At 37.0% G+C, this 17,928-nt stretch overlaps 2 protein-coding genes across 2 annotated transcripts in view; both read left to right on the forward strand.

The window, feature by feature from the left end:
• The window catches only part of LOC113239319 (ecdysone 20-monooxygenase), a 45,571-nt gene extending 37,288 nt beyond the window's left edge, over positions 1-8,283 (forward strand). The window contains exons 5-9 of the mRNA XM_026476249.1: positions 1,404-1,599; positions 1,940-2,102; positions 2,391-2,624; positions 4,016-4,213; positions 7,919-8,283. Coding sequence (XP_026332034.1) covers positions 1,404-1,599; positions 1,940-2,102; positions 2,391-2,624; positions 4,016-4,213; positions 7,919-8,023 — 896 coding nt within the window. The 3' untranslated portion in view covers positions 8,024-8,283. The remainder of the gene's footprint in view (positions 1-1,403; positions 1,600-1,939; positions 2,103-2,390; positions 2,625-4,015; positions 4,214-7,918) is intronic.
• A 3,642-nt stretch (positions 8,284-11,925) lies between these two features.
• On the forward strand, positions 11,926-17,408 carry LOC113239441 (putative hydroxypyruvate isomerase). The gene is made up of 4 exons (XM_026476452.1): positions 11,926-12,403; positions 12,908-13,192; positions 13,804-13,934; positions 16,738-17,408. The coding sequence occupies exons 1-4, from the start codon at positions 12,214-12,216 to the stop codon at positions 16,912-16,914; spliced, it is 783 nt and encodes a 260-aa protein (XP_026332237.1). The 5' UTR covers positions 11,926-12,213; the 3' UTR covers positions 16,915-17,408.
• Positions 17,409-17,928: the final 520 nt, after the last annotated feature.

Raw genomic sequence — 17,928 nt, forward strand, 5'->3', positions numbered from 1 at the left:
AATTAAAATTGAAACAATATTTGGAATATTAACAATGTGTCATCATGCGAGATGATCAAACCCTCGTGTTTAATGCACCTAAATAGCTAACGTGCTGCAATTGTTAGGTAAGGTTGCAAGGTGTTCTTACCTATTCAGTTTTATTTACTATCTTTGCCTGTGTTTGCGTAGAGAACTTTAAGTGTTTAGAGTTTGATTACGTAGTTGATTTTCTAGTTTTCAACGATAAATTGTATCCTCATTTTTATAAACCCTCGGCGCTGAAAGAACCAGTGACTATTCTTTACTACGAGAACAGCTCCCATTCTAGTAACATTTCAAACATACAAGAAATAATATTAAATACTTGCTGGTTTTCTTTTTCTAGTCCCAAATGGTGTCCTCAATATTTATTCCTATTTCATCGTAATATAATGCCTTCACACCAACAAAGCAACCAACTAGACATAATATTAGCAAATTCATCGTATAGACTTGATATGGGTGTGAGTGTGTTCTTTCAATTAAACTAAGCATTTTTACATAGCACTCATTCATAGCGAAGCTCATGTACATTTTCAAGAATCATCAAGATATCGCCAATCACCTTCAAAAATGCATGTTGTGATAAATAAAACGTCATAATAATCTCAGTACATAGTATTAAAAAAGCCGACCTGAAAAGGTCGTGTAATTACATCTATTAGCCGAGTTTTATTGAAATCGGTCACCGGAAAGTACGCGAAAAAGGATTCATCACCTAGTTTGCCACCCTTAGAGGTGGAATATTTTCATCAAATTTAAATGGGAGCAATGCTTGCAATTGTTACCTCAGTAACCTCTTTCTAAAAAAAAAAGAATCATCAAAATCGATTCACAAATTATCGCGTAACATACATACAAAAAAAAATATATAATACAGTCGAATTGAGAACAGCCTTTTTTGAAGTGGGTTAATGAATCAGGATAATATTTTAGGAAACAAGTAAATATTGAGATGTAAATATGTATTATCATAGAAATTGTCTACGGCATAAGGAAAATACATTATATATGTGTAAGACGGTAATAGTAACAATGATTATGATGGCATCACAATGACGTCATTATTTGTTATACAAAATTAGGTGTTCCTGATATCACTTATAGTTCAAGACTGTGTCAAAAACGATACGGTAGACGAACGTTATTTGAATTAGAATCTGCTCTAAAGAGACAAGATTATGACCAAATGTTAAACGCACATTATATGGTCGTTTATTGTGCGAACTCTATACTTAATGTCTGTTTACTTTGTACGTACGGTAAATAAATGCGGCATTATCGCAGTCCCGGTAATACAAATTTTGTTTTCCTTTTCTAGCGGTAAATAAATGCGGCATTATCGCAGTCCCGGTAATACAAATTTTGTTTTCCTTTTCTAGCGGTGTGCGGATTGATGTTAGGTACGCGGTTAGGATTCCTGGAGCGCTGGATGTCAGGCCGCGCCACCGCTCTGGCTTCGGCGGTCAAGACCCATTTCAGGGCCCAACGCGACTCTCATTTCGGAGCCCCTCTCTGGAAGTTTGCGCCTACTAAGCTTTATAAAGCCTTTGTGAAAAGTGAGGAGACAATACACACGTAAGTAAAACCAGACCATGTTCATGACCATGTCAAAAACGAAAATTGGTGCTTTATAGTATACCGAGTCTTTAGACTTTCGCGACTTGTAAAAGGCTCGAAACAATGTTTAATTACTAAAAACAAATATACGCGATTTGGATTTATATACTATATAATAGGTTATATTTATATACTTACTTAAACTATTTAGTTAATAAGGCCATCCAGGGCCCGATCGGTTCGATCCGACCCGGTAGCCCATCAGCAATATTATACGCCTCGACTCGGAAAAGACGCAATTTTCGATCAGGAGAGGCAATCAAAATAAGTTGCTTATCTATCCATCATTGTTCTTTAGAGTTGTATCTGAGTTGATGGAGGAAGCGAGAAGCCGGAAGCGGAACGTGGCTCAGGACGACGGCATGCAGGAGATATTCATTAAGATCCTCGAAAATCCTGCTCTTGATGTGCGCGACAAGAAAGCAGCCATCATCGACTTCATTACAGCTGGTATCGAAACGGTAACAATTGATTCTTGACCTATTTTCACTTAGCACGCCATTGAATGGCGGCTGGTCAGATCGTAGTATTCTGACATGTAGTAGTTCGATTTTGTTTACAAAGTACTTCTTACATTTTATGTGACCGTAAATTTTCTCTCAAAAAGCTATGTAGTAATTACACAACGAACGTTTACTTGCTTAATTTTATTATGTTTGTGTATAAGATGTTGACTGCACAGGCTCTGAATGAAGCCATCATTAATAAGCACTGGCATTTTTTAACAAAATATTTGATTCGTGTTACAGTTAGCCAACAGCCTAGTGTTTCTGTTATACTTGCTAAGCGGGCGGCCAGACTGGCAGGAACGGATCCGCAGCGAGCTGCCGACGGGCGGCGAACTGCGCGCCGAGCAGATCGCCGCCGCTCCCTCTGTTCGTGCCGCCTGCAAGGAAGCTTTTCGCCTGTTGCCCACTGCGCCCTTCCTTGCTAGATTACTCGACTCACCTCTGAACGTTAATGGGCATCGATTGCCTGCAGGGGTGAGCATTTTCATAAATATCGGGTCCACGACTAAATGCAGTCGTGACAATAACTGCATGTAGTCGAGGCTTCAACTGCGCGCAGTCGGATTTCAACTGCGATGGTCGGCTGCCAGTCGATGTGAGCGACTGATAGTCCGAGAATCAAAAGCAGTAATTGGCGAAAGGTAACAACTCCCAGAGGGTTTATTTAAAAACAAAATCACGGTTGATTTTTCTGAAACAGATTTAATGTTAAATCTCCGAACCTAAAATGTTAATTAAAATGATGTTTTACGATTTGTCGCTTACATTTATGTTTCTGAGACGTTGCGCTGGAAAGCTTCGTTTATTCGTTCCGTTTGGAAATAGTTCCACAAGATCATTGTTTCCACCATTCAAGTATCTAATTAGAATAGAATAAAAGACATTTATTCCAACACCACGACACATAGAGATACAAAAAAGAGATTAATAATACTTACACAAACAAAATTAACGCTACCACTTTTTGCACTTCCGGCCCGTCGACCGTTACATTCTTTGATGTCTGAGTGTGCGCTCAGTCCCGAATTACAAACAATAATTTGTTTTACGTATTTATTTGTTTTCACGTAAGGTTTACATACTAGAGATATATTTTTCACATAGCGCAATAATTACTTCATTATCATCTTAATCTTGGGTACAGTATATCGAAATCGTCTTCTATTTGTCAGTACCTATCACAATAATGTCCTTCTCGGTGACCCAATGGTTTGCACTATGGGCACTGGACGAGGTCTCGGGTTCGTTTCGAAAAAAGTAACAGTTTGATAATTATTTGTTTATACAAGCACATAATTTAAGTACGGACAACGGCACATCAGGCTACACATTTTTGTTCGAAAATCGCCTCCATTGCAACGGAACAAGATACGTCAATGTGTAGCTTGATGTGCTGGCGTGTGTACAATATAAATAATATGCATTTCTTTTGCATCTTTTCATATTTACACAATTCTTAAAATATTGTTTTTTGTAATGGCACCTTTGCATTTGTTTATATTTTTTTATCTCAAATACCACGGATTACCTATGGACGTGAATTTGTTGACAAATTAAAATGAAGGATTTCGATAATGATATGTTTATTTCTATAACGAAAAGTAAAAGAATTTGGAATCATAAACGTTCAGAATACAGTGACATCAACAAGTAACGTCTGTGCTTGTGCTTCTATTTCGACCTAAACTTTAACACTGAGCTCCTGAGCCAGACGTGCGACTATTTCAGTTTCGAAAGCATTTGTATAATACGTATATTGAATTCGCGAATGCAGTCCGTCTGGTAGGTCTCACTCACTTATGCACATGAGACACATGTTATTAAATTAGTTTAAATATAGTCTTAAAGGATTTCAAATTTTACAGACATTCGTCCTAGTTCACACAATGGCCGCATGCCGGCGTGAGGAGAACTTTTGGCGCGCTAACGAGTACCTTCCCGAGCGCTGGATGGAAGTGCGAGAACCACACGCCACGTCACTGGTAGCTCCCTTCGGCCGTGGCCGCCGCATGTGCCCTGGCAAACGGTTTGTCGAGCTGCAGCTGCATTTAATGCTGGTTAAGGTGACCTATAAAATTTTATTAGTAATTAGTTATTAATTTGTTGCTATAGTGTTGAAGAAAAACCATGAGGAAATATGTGTGTCGGAGATGTCGTTAAATCGTATTGGGTAAATAATAAACGCGCACACACTCATAGACCCGCACTAGGGAAACCCTGTATCGCGGGTGCCATGGACATACACATAAACAACCATAAATTACACCCAAAATCACGAGAGAAATAAATGTAGGCCATAAAAATATTTCTCCCGACACGGGAACCGAACCCGGGACCTCTTGCGTGGCAGTCCAGTATGGTAGCGGTACGGCCACGGAGACAGTTGAATATACAAAAGACTAAGCGAAAAATAACTCTTCAAGCCCCCGTAGCATGGCTATGCATGATAGTCGCGACACGCGCGATAAAATTGGAGTAAGCGAGCGCTATTGGCTGCTCAATCAGGTCTAATTTAGATAGCCAATAGCGCTTATTTCAATTCTATCGCGTGTGTCGAGACTATCATGCATAGCCATGCTACGGAAGCTGGTCTGCCCTTCTTATCTAGTGGGTGTAGCGTTGATTTCTGCTGCCCGGTAATTCATTGCCCTCTCTATTTTCACGATTGTAATATAAAAGCAGTTCTATTGGGTTACATTGCTCTGAAGCGCTCCATCATTACCCCTGTGTACAAGAGTGGGGCCAGCGATGATATTAATAACTACAGACCTATATCTGTACTGCCGAGTATTTCCAAAATTATAGAAAAACTGCTTAACATTAGATTCTCAACAAATTTAAGTTACTTTCGAACTCCCAATTTGGCTTTAGGAAGGGCTTGTCGACTCAGGACTTTTAGCGTTAACTTCTGTGATTTCAGAGGAGGTCGATAAAAAAAAAACAAATGCGTCACGATCTTTCTCTCGATCTTATATATTATATTCTCATATATATTCTCGAGATCTTAAGAAAGCTTTTGACACAGTCTCAGTTACCATTCTTGTACGTAGGCTTGAAACCATTGGCATAAGAGGCTCTGCTCTCTCACTTTTTGAAAACTATCTTTTGGATAGATCACAAACTGTTGAAATTGACAAATTTTGTAGTGGTGAAGAAAAGATCTCGGATGGGGTAGTGCACTCGGTCCGACTCTGTTCTTGATTTATATAAATCAACTATGTGAGTTAGAGATCGGAGGCGGAAGGATATTCTCCTATGCGGACGACACTGCCGTGGTTTTCACTGGGAAGACATGAGACGCAGTTAAGCGCACTGCTGAAACAGGTCTAGCGAAAATGGCTAATTGGCTAAATTCTAATCTCCTCACCCTGAACGTAACAAAAACCAACTATATTTGCTCCCTACATAAACTCTCAGCCAGCGATTGACTTTGTAATAAAGATCCACACCTGTGGTGACTGTCCCAACCAAATCTGCAACTGTTCACCTATTACAAAGGTCAGCTATGCCTAATATCTGGGAATTATAATTGACCAAAGACTTTCGTGGCATTCCCATCTGGAACTGATTATGGGTAGAGTAAGGAAACTTGCATGGATTTTTAAAACTTTAAGACACGTAATGGATAGAGAGCTATTAACCAAAATCTATGTAGCTCTTGTTCAGTCAGTTATTGTTTACTGTATACCAGTATGGGGGGGAGCTACCAGGCTGAAGCTTATTGACTTGGAGAGAGCTCAAAGAGCCCTTTTGAAGGTCATGTATTTCAAAGCTTTTAGAGTTTCCACAGATGTTCTATATAGGATCGGCAACCTCTTGAGTATCAGAAAGCTGTACATTCTGAACATGACCCTAACACTACAGAAATCGTTGCCGTTTGACCAAAATAAACGAAGAAATGATATCGTAGCATATTCACGCACTGTCCGAACAGCATTTGCCAGTCGACAGTACAACTCGCAAGCTTGTTATGTTTACAACTCCATCAACAAAACGTTACGAATTTATCCCATGAAACAATATGACTGTAGGAAGGCGTTAAGTGAATGGTTGAAAACCCTTTCTTATGAGGAAGTGGAAAATATCTTAGAACGCATACCTTAATTAACAACACTACAAATCATTTGAATACATAACATGCATACGCGCGCAGGTACGCACACACGCTCACACACACACACACACACACACTCTCTCTCTCTCTCTCTCTATCTCTTCAAACACACATACACACACACACACGCGCGCGCACGCACGCACGCACGCACGCACGCACGCACGCACGCACGCACGCACGCACGCACGCGCGCGCTCTCACACTCACACACATTCTCTCTCTCTCTCACACACACACACACACACAAGTTTATACACATTACATACTGAAAATTTTTCATTTTATTTTTAATTTTTATTTTTCATTTTTAATTTTTCCATTTCAAATATCATTATATCTTAAAACTAACCCACTGATGTAACTTTTTGTAAATTCTCAGTTTTAAGCTTAGTTACAAGGCTTTCCTAACACAAGCATACATTTGCTTAAAGGGTGGACCTGATCTACCTTTGTAGAACCAAATTGAGAAATAAATAAATTCTTAATTTTATAATTTTAATTTATAATTTTTTGGGTAGGTTCGGCTCGATAGTGTTTCTGTTTTAGCAAACCATCGCCATCTCTGTGTTGTTGAGAATATCGTTTTCTCAAATAGTGGAATTAATTTTCTAATTTTAAGTAAAAAAATAATAATTTTGTGTTAGGGTTCGCCGCCGCCTCCATTGTAATGCCATCCGGGGCCATAGCCCCCTTTCTGTACCTCCATGCTGTTACTTCCGTGGTCATCTCCTTAACATAACTAATATCGACATTTTTAATGGAATTGAGTTATTAACATATCTGGGTACTGCTAAACGAGATATACAACCTCTTCCAATCAGTTTTTTATATCATAAGTAGTTAGTCGACGCTCGCATTAGTGCGCCCGGATCACGATCTGGTCGGCGCCTCGCTGCGCCCAAGTAACGCCGGACGACGCGCGTCGACACGCGAAGCCGCTCGAGCTCAACCTAGCGTCGATGCGCGTCGACGCGCGACTCTATATTTGCATAACACAAATGTGTATCTTAATAATGGGAGAAAAGAGATGAATATGCTATAGGCGAACATGACAGGTCACGACGCTTCGATTCTGCGCCAGTGTGACTTGAGCCTTAGAGTTTTTCAAACTACCCAGTCTCCGTCTTCATGACTAAACCGTTTGGAACTTTGTGATTTCGATGGCTTCTCAAACCAAACATAGTGATGATCCATCGACAAGACTTAGGGTTTATGCAGCTCGATTTTAACAGTTAGACGGCCCATTTCAATCCGGAGTACAACTGTGTTGCTTTACATTAGAAATCGGTAGGGCAGCGGTGCAAGATTTTTTTATAATATCAAGTGACGGAACGAACTAGTCGTACGCCTAATGGCAAGTTACACTATATAATCGTTGCAGTGTCACTCAGCTACTGCGCCCATCTCCCTGAGACAGAAGTTGACAAGTTCCATGTGCCTGTAATTTCACCAGCGCCCTTACCCTTCAAAACTGGAACACTGTAATGCTGACATGACTGCTTGGCGGCAGAAATAAGTAAGGTGGCAGTACTTTCCTGGACTTTCACAAGGAGGTCTACTGCTACTAAAAAAACTGCGAGTGCGTCCTGCTCAGATCCTTACCACCAGTAATCTCTATATTTAATTAAATATTTTCCTAACTGTTTTACAGATCCTGCAACGGTGGCGAGTGGAATTTGACGGCGAGTTGGACATCGACTTCGATTTTTTGCTGTCGCCCAAATCACCGGTCTCCCTGCGCCTTGTGGATTTGTAGATCATTATTATAGTTATTTGCGTTGTATGCCAGAGTCATTGATCCCTTTAGCAGGCAAATCCTTATGAGTAACAGTCTGAAAACTTAGTTTAAAATTATATTGAGTCTTACAGTTAAGAGCATAAGTTCCATTGCACAACTAGCGATACTAATACAAGTGTCTAGTTAGGTGTGCCCTTGACTGTTCCTAGCTAATCAAATATTAAATATAAATTTAAAGTAGAAAATGAAGACTGCAATACTCGTCTTTGCATTTAAAAAAAAAGATTAGTTATAAATACAAACCATATACGAACTATATTGAAGTTATAATTTCAAGAAAAAGATTTTTTCGAGAGATTTCAGGAAAAAGAAGTTTCATACTTCTTTTTCCTGAAATCTATCTCAAATAATCTACAAATAAATGTAGATTTGTGTGTCTGAGAACATGTGGAATTGTGGACTGAACTGTATTGCGAGCACAGAATGTAAAGTGACCTCTTCCAAATAAAACCTCTAAAGGGGTACATGCGTTCAGTTTTATAATTGTTTAAAATCTCGCTTAAGCTTTTATAGAAACTCAATATTGACATTCCTGAATGTATTTGCTTTATGTTCCTGTAAGACTTATTTTAATGGAGTTATTTTATGGGAGAATTTTGAAATTAATTCAGAATATTACAAAAGAACTTCATCTTCAATTAATAAAGTGTTTAATATTATTATTATGCTATCGTTATAGTTTCCTTAGGATGTTTAAACAAGAACTTTTTAACATTTAAGTATCTACTTTGTTCAATATTTGTCATTGTTTAAATTAGCCGAAGGTGTTACACAGGGTATACAAATCGCTAAATGCTCAATCTAAATGTCGTTAGTAAGTAAATAAGTTTTCCTTTTCATAAGCCTGATTTTTTTAATTTCATATAACGTACTTAACTTATTTTTTTATACATAAAACATTTACATGTTATAATGCTAAACTAGTAACTGAAAAAGGTATGAACTGAATACGCATATCAGCGTGTGCATAATAGAATACAAAGTGCATACAGATAAAATACAGTTCACAATTAATACAACAACGAAATTTATACCTTTGTATAATGTACATTGTAAATTCGGTCTTATTTGCCTACAGCTTGTGTTCAACTCTGCACCTCGCTGAAATGCTTGTAAGTAAAGGTTACCTCATTCGGCCCTTGTGCTAAATTAGCATTAGTATATAAAAAGTGGCTGTGTTAATATCAAAAAGCATATTTATGTAATTTAAACCGTAAATACCTCTTGTTATACCATAAATGTTAGACCTTATTTGCCAATACTGCATTTCTCAGAATTATAATATAAATAGTAGTTATTAGATACTGCAAGGGTATTTAGTACAACATTCGGCATTGAAAAATATGTGTTATCTGCGGACACTTAGTACAGTGGCTTGCCTAATCACTTATGTGTATGTTAATACGTCTTATTATTGTCGAAAGTCGTTGTGTTTAATTAAATTTATTCATTGGAATAAAATACTTTAAACATTTCATGGCATCGCACACTCGACTGTATAAATGACATTAATTATTCCATCCTTAGCGTTTATTGTAAAAATATAACACTAACTTTTTTGCATGCTTATTGAAATAATAATATAAAAAAATAAGAAATATTTTGTCTTGCTTTATTTTTACGGATTTAAGACGACTCTACGGATGCGAAGCGGGATAGACTTTCTTGCTAGATTATGCTAATAAAAAGTCTTATAAAAAATGTACGATAAGGATATGTTTATGTGCTAATTCGTTACACGATGGTATGTATTATTGTAGGTCATATAAAAATGAATTATTTAAGATTAAAAAATGTAACTTTAAACATAATTTTTATATGTAAATATTGATCTTTAAATAGTACAGAGGACCTGCTTAATTTTCGTTTTCAACTGAACCCCTTTAGTAATTATTAAACTTACATTTACCTATACCAAAACATGAAAATGACCCAGCGGCTTAATGACACACTGCGCCGCCTGCTGCCCCAACAGACGCCATCAGACGCTTGTCAAAGTCGGATCTCATACCTCGCCTAAAATCTAGACTCGCTTTCAAACACCTCGCCTTAATGTGGTTTATTCGTGCATGATTAGATATATTTTTCAATGTGGAGCTGGAGTTTATACAAACTCAAATGGCTTTGGTTGATTAAACACAACAGTGACAGTGTTGAATTTTGTTTCAACATTGGAAAAAATATATAGTATAATTGAGAATATACACAGGTTTACTATATGGTGTGAAAACACAATTCCTAAAAATTTTCACGATAGAAATAAAATACAAACTTACATCGAAATTTTACAAGACTACCGCTGTATTAAATAGGTACTTTACATACAGTGATTATATCAACTGAACTAAATAGAACATGTATACTTGCGATATACTGACCTACATTCTTCAAATGACTTTAATTTTGTTTGTAAAAAAATAAATTTTCAAATAAAGCCAGTGTCCCTGCCGCTCCAAGCAAAGTGAACCGTATTAGTACGAGAAAAACTTAAAATATAGATGGTATATCGAGTTCTTAGGTTTTCGCGATTGTTACACATAGGAAATGAAACTATTTTTCCGGATTTAAATCGCGTATATTTGTTTTTTCAAACAAACCGACGTTTCGGGCCCGTTACAGATCCCATGTCAACCGTATCAACCGTGACCATGGGACCTATAAAGGGTCCGAAACGTCGGTTTGTTTGAAAAACCAAATATACGAGATTTAAATCCGGAAAAATAGTTTCATTTCCTATACAGATGGTATATCATTAAAATCAAATTTTATTTTATTCCCTTTCGAAGACGGCTATGAACAAATGTTAGTTGGGATTTTTATTCCATTTGTTACCACTGGCAACTATTGGGATGTTTTAAATTCCATTTGTCGCCAGTGGCAACAACATATCTTTTTATCCCATTTGTCACCACCCCCCGTAGCATGGCTACGCATGATAGTCGCGTCGCGCGCGATAAAATTGAAATAACCGCGCGCTATTGGCAGTCTCAATCATATCTAATTTAGATAGCCAATAGCGCGCGCTTATTACAATTTTATCGCGCGTGTCGCGACTATCACGCGTAGCCATGCTACGGGGGCTGATGTGTATTTATTTCCCATTTGTCACCAGTGAAAATCCCTTCTGGCGACAAATGTGACAAAACATTGTATTTTGCATAACACAGGGTTTACTTAGTTTGAGCACCAGTCTTCTATAATAAAAATGGTGGACTGTATTTTATTTACGTACATACTTAAATTTAAGTTTCACTGTGGAAAGGACTATACTATACATTATTAAATACTATAATTTAATTAGGGTGACAATGTGAGAATATGCCTTATCCAATCAAATGTACGCGAATACAACTCCAAAAAGTTTTCGACGATTATCGTTTAAAAAGTCATTGAATGACACATACAAAATTAGAACAAAATATTATTACTCTTGTACGCTGGCGATGAATTTTTATATTATTTTTATGAAACTGACTGACACTGGCACAAGGCTAGTTGCCGCCATGAAAGGAAATAATAATACTTGTAGTGTCTTGTGCGTGGTTAACTTGCGTGATAGATAAGAAATTACCACACCGAGCCACAGTTTCGATAATCTGGACTAATTTACCAGTCCCAGTTAGACGACATAAATCACGCAAAAAAACAAAATCTAATATTAACGTTGTTGTAAACCGGGGGGTCTACTCCCGAACTCCGTCCGAAACAATTACTGCCAAATAAGCAATACTTGACTAAATGAAAACACGCGTGATGCGAATGATGCTCATACTTGATACTTGTCTTTTAATTTTGTCGAATATTAGTTATTTGACAGTAATTGTTTCGGACGGATGTTGGACGGAGATCGAGAGTAGACCCCCAAATATCGTTTAAAGAAATAACAACCAATAACTTTGAAAATACACTCGAATTTTACGAATTACAACGTGTACATAATAATAATACCTTGGAGTTCTTTAAACGCCAATCCGAATAACCAAGGTTCGCGCTTGTCCGTACAATTGAATTTGATGCTCAACCTGCTCAACTCTATTGGTAACATTATCGGTCTTGAACATGAACTGTACATAGGCTGGGTTGTTAGTACGTTATAATAGTAGGTACCTATTGGTATCTATTTATTCATATTGCATATATCGACGAAGATGAAGTTCTGTGCAAACCTTTCGTTTATGTTTCCGGAAGGCGTAACCGTCCTAGAGAGATATGCCTTAGCGAAAGAAGCTGGTTTTAAGGCTGTGGAATCAGGCTTCCCATTTGGACACACTTTAGAACAAGTGAGGCAAGCAAAAGAGAGTTGCGGCATCGAGCAAGTGTTGATTAATCTGAAAACTGGTAGGTAGTAGTTATTGTTATTTTAGCATGACCTAATTGTGTGTAATATACCTCTTACTTTTGTCGATATTATATTCTTTCTCACACTGTATTTCATTGTGTATTAGTTTTTCATATTGTTAAATTTTTTGAGTGTATTGATAGTCTATGAAAACTTTGTAGCAGTAGAGCTCCTTGTGAAAGAGTTCATCCAGGGTAGTACTGCAACCTTACATATTTCTGCTGCCAAGCAGTAATGCCAGCATTACTGTGTTCCTGTTTTGAAGGGTAATAAAAATAAATTAAAATTACAGACACATGGGACATGTCAAGTTATGTCTCTGGGTGATGGGCGAGGTGGCAGTGAGACTTGATTAGTCAAGTCTTTGTGATTTAAAGCTCTGAGTGGCACTGCAACTGTTATGGATAGGTGTGTAGCTTACCATTAGGCGCACAACTTGTTCCTCCCATCCCTTAATATAATAAAAAAAAATTTGGTGTGTAATTACTGGAAAAACATTGCAGGTGATGTTGCTAAAGGTGAATTGGGCACGACGGCAATACCAGGCAAGGAACAAGACTTTGTGTCGAATCTCAATGTGACTATAGACTATGCAAAGGCCTTGAATGCTAAGAAAATCCACATAATGGCTGGTAAGATTGATGACATATCTACAGCCAACTGGAAGACGTATGAGAACAATTTGAAGTATGCTGCAAACAAACTAAAGGAAGAAAATATAATAGGAGTGATTGAACCTATTAATCAACATTCTGTGCCAAAGTATTTCTTGAGTGATTATGGAAAAGGTAATGCAAATCACTTTACTATGTACCTATTCTTACACCTTAAGATACGTTATGTTAACCAGTGCATCTACATAAATTAAGATTTTGCCATGAAGCAGTCTAGAATAAGAAGCTTTGACCCAGAGTTGTAATTAGTAGTGATCACAGACCCAGAAGAAGTCTCCCTAATAATAATAAAAAAAAGGTTGCCTGTGGTGATGCATTTGTTTCTTTGTCTGCGAGTGGTTATCTTATGAAATTGTTTGTATCAGATGCCAGCTAACCAGGTGAAACCCACCACCACCACCACCACCAATATCAACACCCACCCACCCACCAGTGGGTGTTGATATTCTATATCTCCAGTTTGGTATTGTAATTGAAATTACTATTTTAGAGAAGTTCAAAACTTCTCTATTGGTGCTTTTTTATTTTTTTATTTGTTTGACACACAAATGGTAGTAGTGGTTTAAACGGCATCATTGAACTTGAAATACAGAGTATTATTGCCACAGGGCCCTTTTCCTCCTTGTGCGGCTACAGTAAACTAAAATCAAACATAGAGCTCTTATAGGAACATTGTCTCTCAAAAATACCAAATATCATTAAACAATAAGCTTTAATTTTTTCAGCGGTGGACATAATTAAGCATATAAACAGTCCAAACCTCAAGCTACTGCTGGACATATTCCACCTGCAGCACATCTGTGGGAATCTCACTCACAATATTAAGGATCTGATGCCTTATGTTGGACATGTACAGGTAATACAATTTCTTGGAATGGGATGTTATGGTAATTAGGATTGGCTGACTATAAAACATAAGATATTTAAAAATAATATCATAAAGTAGTTCTCAGTGGAGGTTATGTTAGAATATACCTTGAGATTTTAAAATTTATTGTTTGTGTCTAACTTGCCTGAGTAGGTGCCAACCATTGCACTACTTCATTTACTGCATAGCAGTATTGTTATTTTCCAGATTAAAGGGTTATGAAAGCCAGCACCATCTCGGGCACTTCAGGCTTAAGATTTTACGTCGTATTTGTGATATACTTCTTTTGTGTCGCAGATAATAAGTATAGGAACTCCATTTAACCGAAGCAATGAGGCTTGTATGGGTGCACTCCAGCTGGACACTGTGTACAGACGCACACATTCGCATAGCCTCGCGATGAACTCACATTGTTCAGTGGTAGTTTGACGAGAGTGTCTGAAATTCAGAATTGTTGAAGATGTCTATTTCATAATCATGCACCATAATCGAGATACCAATCCGCGATGCTGGTATAAAAATATCATTATGTTAGTACCTACTGTTGCTTTTAACAAAGGTTATTTCCATATAGCAGTAGATTGTGTGTGATGATGAACTATGATGAACACCTTAACTTGAAAGTTTACACTACAACTAAAATAATAATGTAACAACCCTACTCTGAGGGAATTGTTAGTAATAGGGGTTAAAGTATGAAATTGCCGATTTGTACTGAAAATCTAAATTGTTTATTTTTTAAATTTTTAACAAATTTATTTAATCAAAATAGTTGCCACTATTATACATTGCTGCCATCTAATGGGAAGGTTATTAACGCCTTTGCGATAGAACTCCGACGATCTAGATTGCACAAACTGTGTGAAAGCATTTTGTACTACCTCCTGGGAAGAAAACTTCTTGTCACGTAGATAATTGTCCAAATCACGAAAAAAATGGTAGTCCGTTGGAGCAAGGTCTGGTGAATACGGAGGATGACGAATGGTTTCTAACTGCAGTTCCTGAAGGGTCAAAATGGTTTCTCGTGCTGTGTGAGGTCTCGCGTTGTCGTGGAGCAATAATGGTGAAGATCGATTCATGAGTCGGGGCTGTTTTACTGCTAGTTTTGTCAACATGGTTCGGAATTCGGCACAATCGACATCTGCCGTTATTGCTTGACAAGATCGGAGAAAACTATAGTGAATAACACCATGCTGAGACCACCAAACAGTTACCATTACCTTTTTATTGGTACGTTTTGCTTTAGGACACTGTTGTGGCATTTGACCTGGGGTCAGCCATTGCAATTTTCTTTTCCGGTTATCATAAAGAATCCACTTTTCATCACATGTTACGTTATTCACCTGTGTGGGCGGTCTTCCTCGTGGCTCGTTCTTTAAGTCGAAATTTCCATTACGAAAGCGTTTAAACCAAAATCGCACGGTGCGTTCATTAGTAGACCCCTCTCCAAACGCAGCATTGATATTGCGGGCTGTTTCTGCCGCGTTAGTTCCGCGTCGGAACTCGTATTCAAAAATCACTCGAATTTTCGCAGTATCCATCTTTCTTGTCTAAATTGAATAACAAAAACAATTGAAAGTCGATATTCAAATGTTTCAAATTAAAAAAAAAAAAAAATCACAGAAACCATTTGAAAAAAGTTTCATTCGAAAACCTCAAACCATGAAGATTCTATGAAAATTCAAAGAACCTATTGCAATAAAACGGCAATTTCATACTTTAACCCCTAATATTTACGCAACGAACAGACGGGAGTTGCCCTACTTGCTCTTATTATGCTATGATGCTACTGTTCTTTTTTCTTCTTGACTTTACCAGTTTCAATAATACAAATAAAACACTCATGGAAAGAGTGTAGCTGGCAATGATTTGTACCAATCGTAGGTATCTATTTATTGTATATATTTAATGCTTTTAACGTAAATTTAATGTGTTTACATACCCTGTGCGTGAAGTGGCAGGGCTACCCATCACTTTCTCAACGCGTTACGTGCTCAGAGCGGCAACATAGCGAAAATTCTAACGCGACTCTGTTATCTATAATTCTATTAATAGAATCCTAATAATTACACATGTTCATTAGGTATTTATGTTGATATAATATATTTTTCATCAATTCACTATCTAAAATAATATTGAAGATTTATTTAATAAAATATATTGAAAGCACTTAAAATTTTATTTTTGGTCAGGTACTTTTAAATAAAGTAACCAAGGTATTGGAAATTGCGTGTCCAAGTTTATCATTACCTAGTTAATAATATTAATATTCACTACATAATATTTATCAGCAATACAAATTGAAAATTCAAGAACCCTTGTCTACTAGCTTACGAATTTATGGCGTCTCATTATATTGATTTAGTAAATCTGTATTATATATTACTCTGCACTAAATAAATGAAGAAAATAATAACTGAATGAGTCTCAGACTTAAGTTCTTTTTATGTATTTCGTTTCATCTTCCGAAAAACGAAAGAAATTCCTCTTTATTCCGTTCAGATGATGATAAACAGCAGTATACAACACAATTCACCACCATTATAAATAGTAACGCACAATGATGTTTTAAATTAACGTACAAGTTTCGTAATGAATAAATAAAAACTACATTCAAATATCAAAGCCTTCTTAGCGCGAAATGGGTCGCCGACAGCCTTTGTGCCGATCAGTCAATATGACCGTCAATGTGCGGGGCGCGATGCGGTATCTAAAGCTAGGCAGGGGCGGAGAGTGTCCTTTACTTGTTTGTTCTCTGACATCACATAATAGAGATTGTGACATATTCCAGATAGCTCAAGTCCCGGGTCGCAACGAGCCCAACATTTCTGGCGAGATCAACTACGAATACATACTACCGCAGTTAGAAGCCCACGGGTATAGTGACTGGATAGGTCTAGAGTACAAACCGATAGCTGGTACCCAGGATGGACTTGGGTGGATCAGGCAATATGGGTATAGCGTTTAATATTTTGTTTTACACGCAATAAGTACATATTGTTATTTATATCTTCCATACGGCTGACAGCAAAAATTGGCACACATTACAAAATCTCTTATTGCAACCTTCAATGTCACCATAGATATGTTTACTCTAATAAGACATTGACTTTTATAGACATTGTTGTATGACCCCATACATGCAGAAATTCAGAGTAGTAATCAGAGAAAGAATGACGGCTTGGAAATTCTGCCTCTGAATTTTCGGCAAGTGTGGCGCTAGACTTGGGTTGGATGTGTACTATGGTTGTTTGTAGTTTGTATGTATAGTTATAACATTAAGAACATGTAATATGACTTTGTACATGATAAACATCGTATCTGTAACGTGTGTACATATTATACAAAAATCCTTAGTCGTAAATATATATAATGTGAATAGTATATATATATGTGAATAGTAGTTCAGTATGAATTATTATGTACATGCTTATAAATCGTAGTGTTAAATAAGGTATTAAATTTTCTACATAAATAATGTGGAAACTGAATATACGTATTGCGTCATGTTCATATCTGTTTGATTTCATGAATAGCAAAAATGAACACAAATCACTTTCATTTAATATTATTATACCTAATGCTGAGTAAAAATTGTGAAGTTGTTTTTGGACTCTGCTGTGGATTCCTCCTCCCTGGTAAATTAGTGTTCGCGTAAAAGAAAAATTCTATATACACAAATTGGCCAGGATAGTAACGCAGCATGTATGTTAGCGTTTAGATTCGGTTGCAGCATTTCTGAAGCATCATTCAAATTTTGGGCAAATTCTTTGATTAGTGGATATTCAGTTGGTTACCTGGTAATTATTAAGGTTTATAGATGACAAATAAAGGTTCCGAAAAATAAATTAAATTGCAGTGCAGCAGTTACTGAAATCTACCGACAGAATTATTCATATTTAGCAAACAACCAAGAGCTTGTTCAAATTACAATTCCCAAAAAAAAAACTATTCTTCTGAATAAAAACTTCCGAAAGAAAAC

Source organism: Hyposmocoma kahamanoa, unplaced genomic scaffold (genome assembly GCF_003589595.1).
Source record: "Hyposmocoma kahamanoa isolate Upper Pololo Valley unplaced genomic scaffold, ASM358959v1 99879, whole genome shotgun sequence".
NCBI lineage: Eukaryota > Metazoa > Arthropoda > Insecta > Lepidoptera > Cosmopterigidae > Hyposmocoma > Hyposmocoma kahamanoa.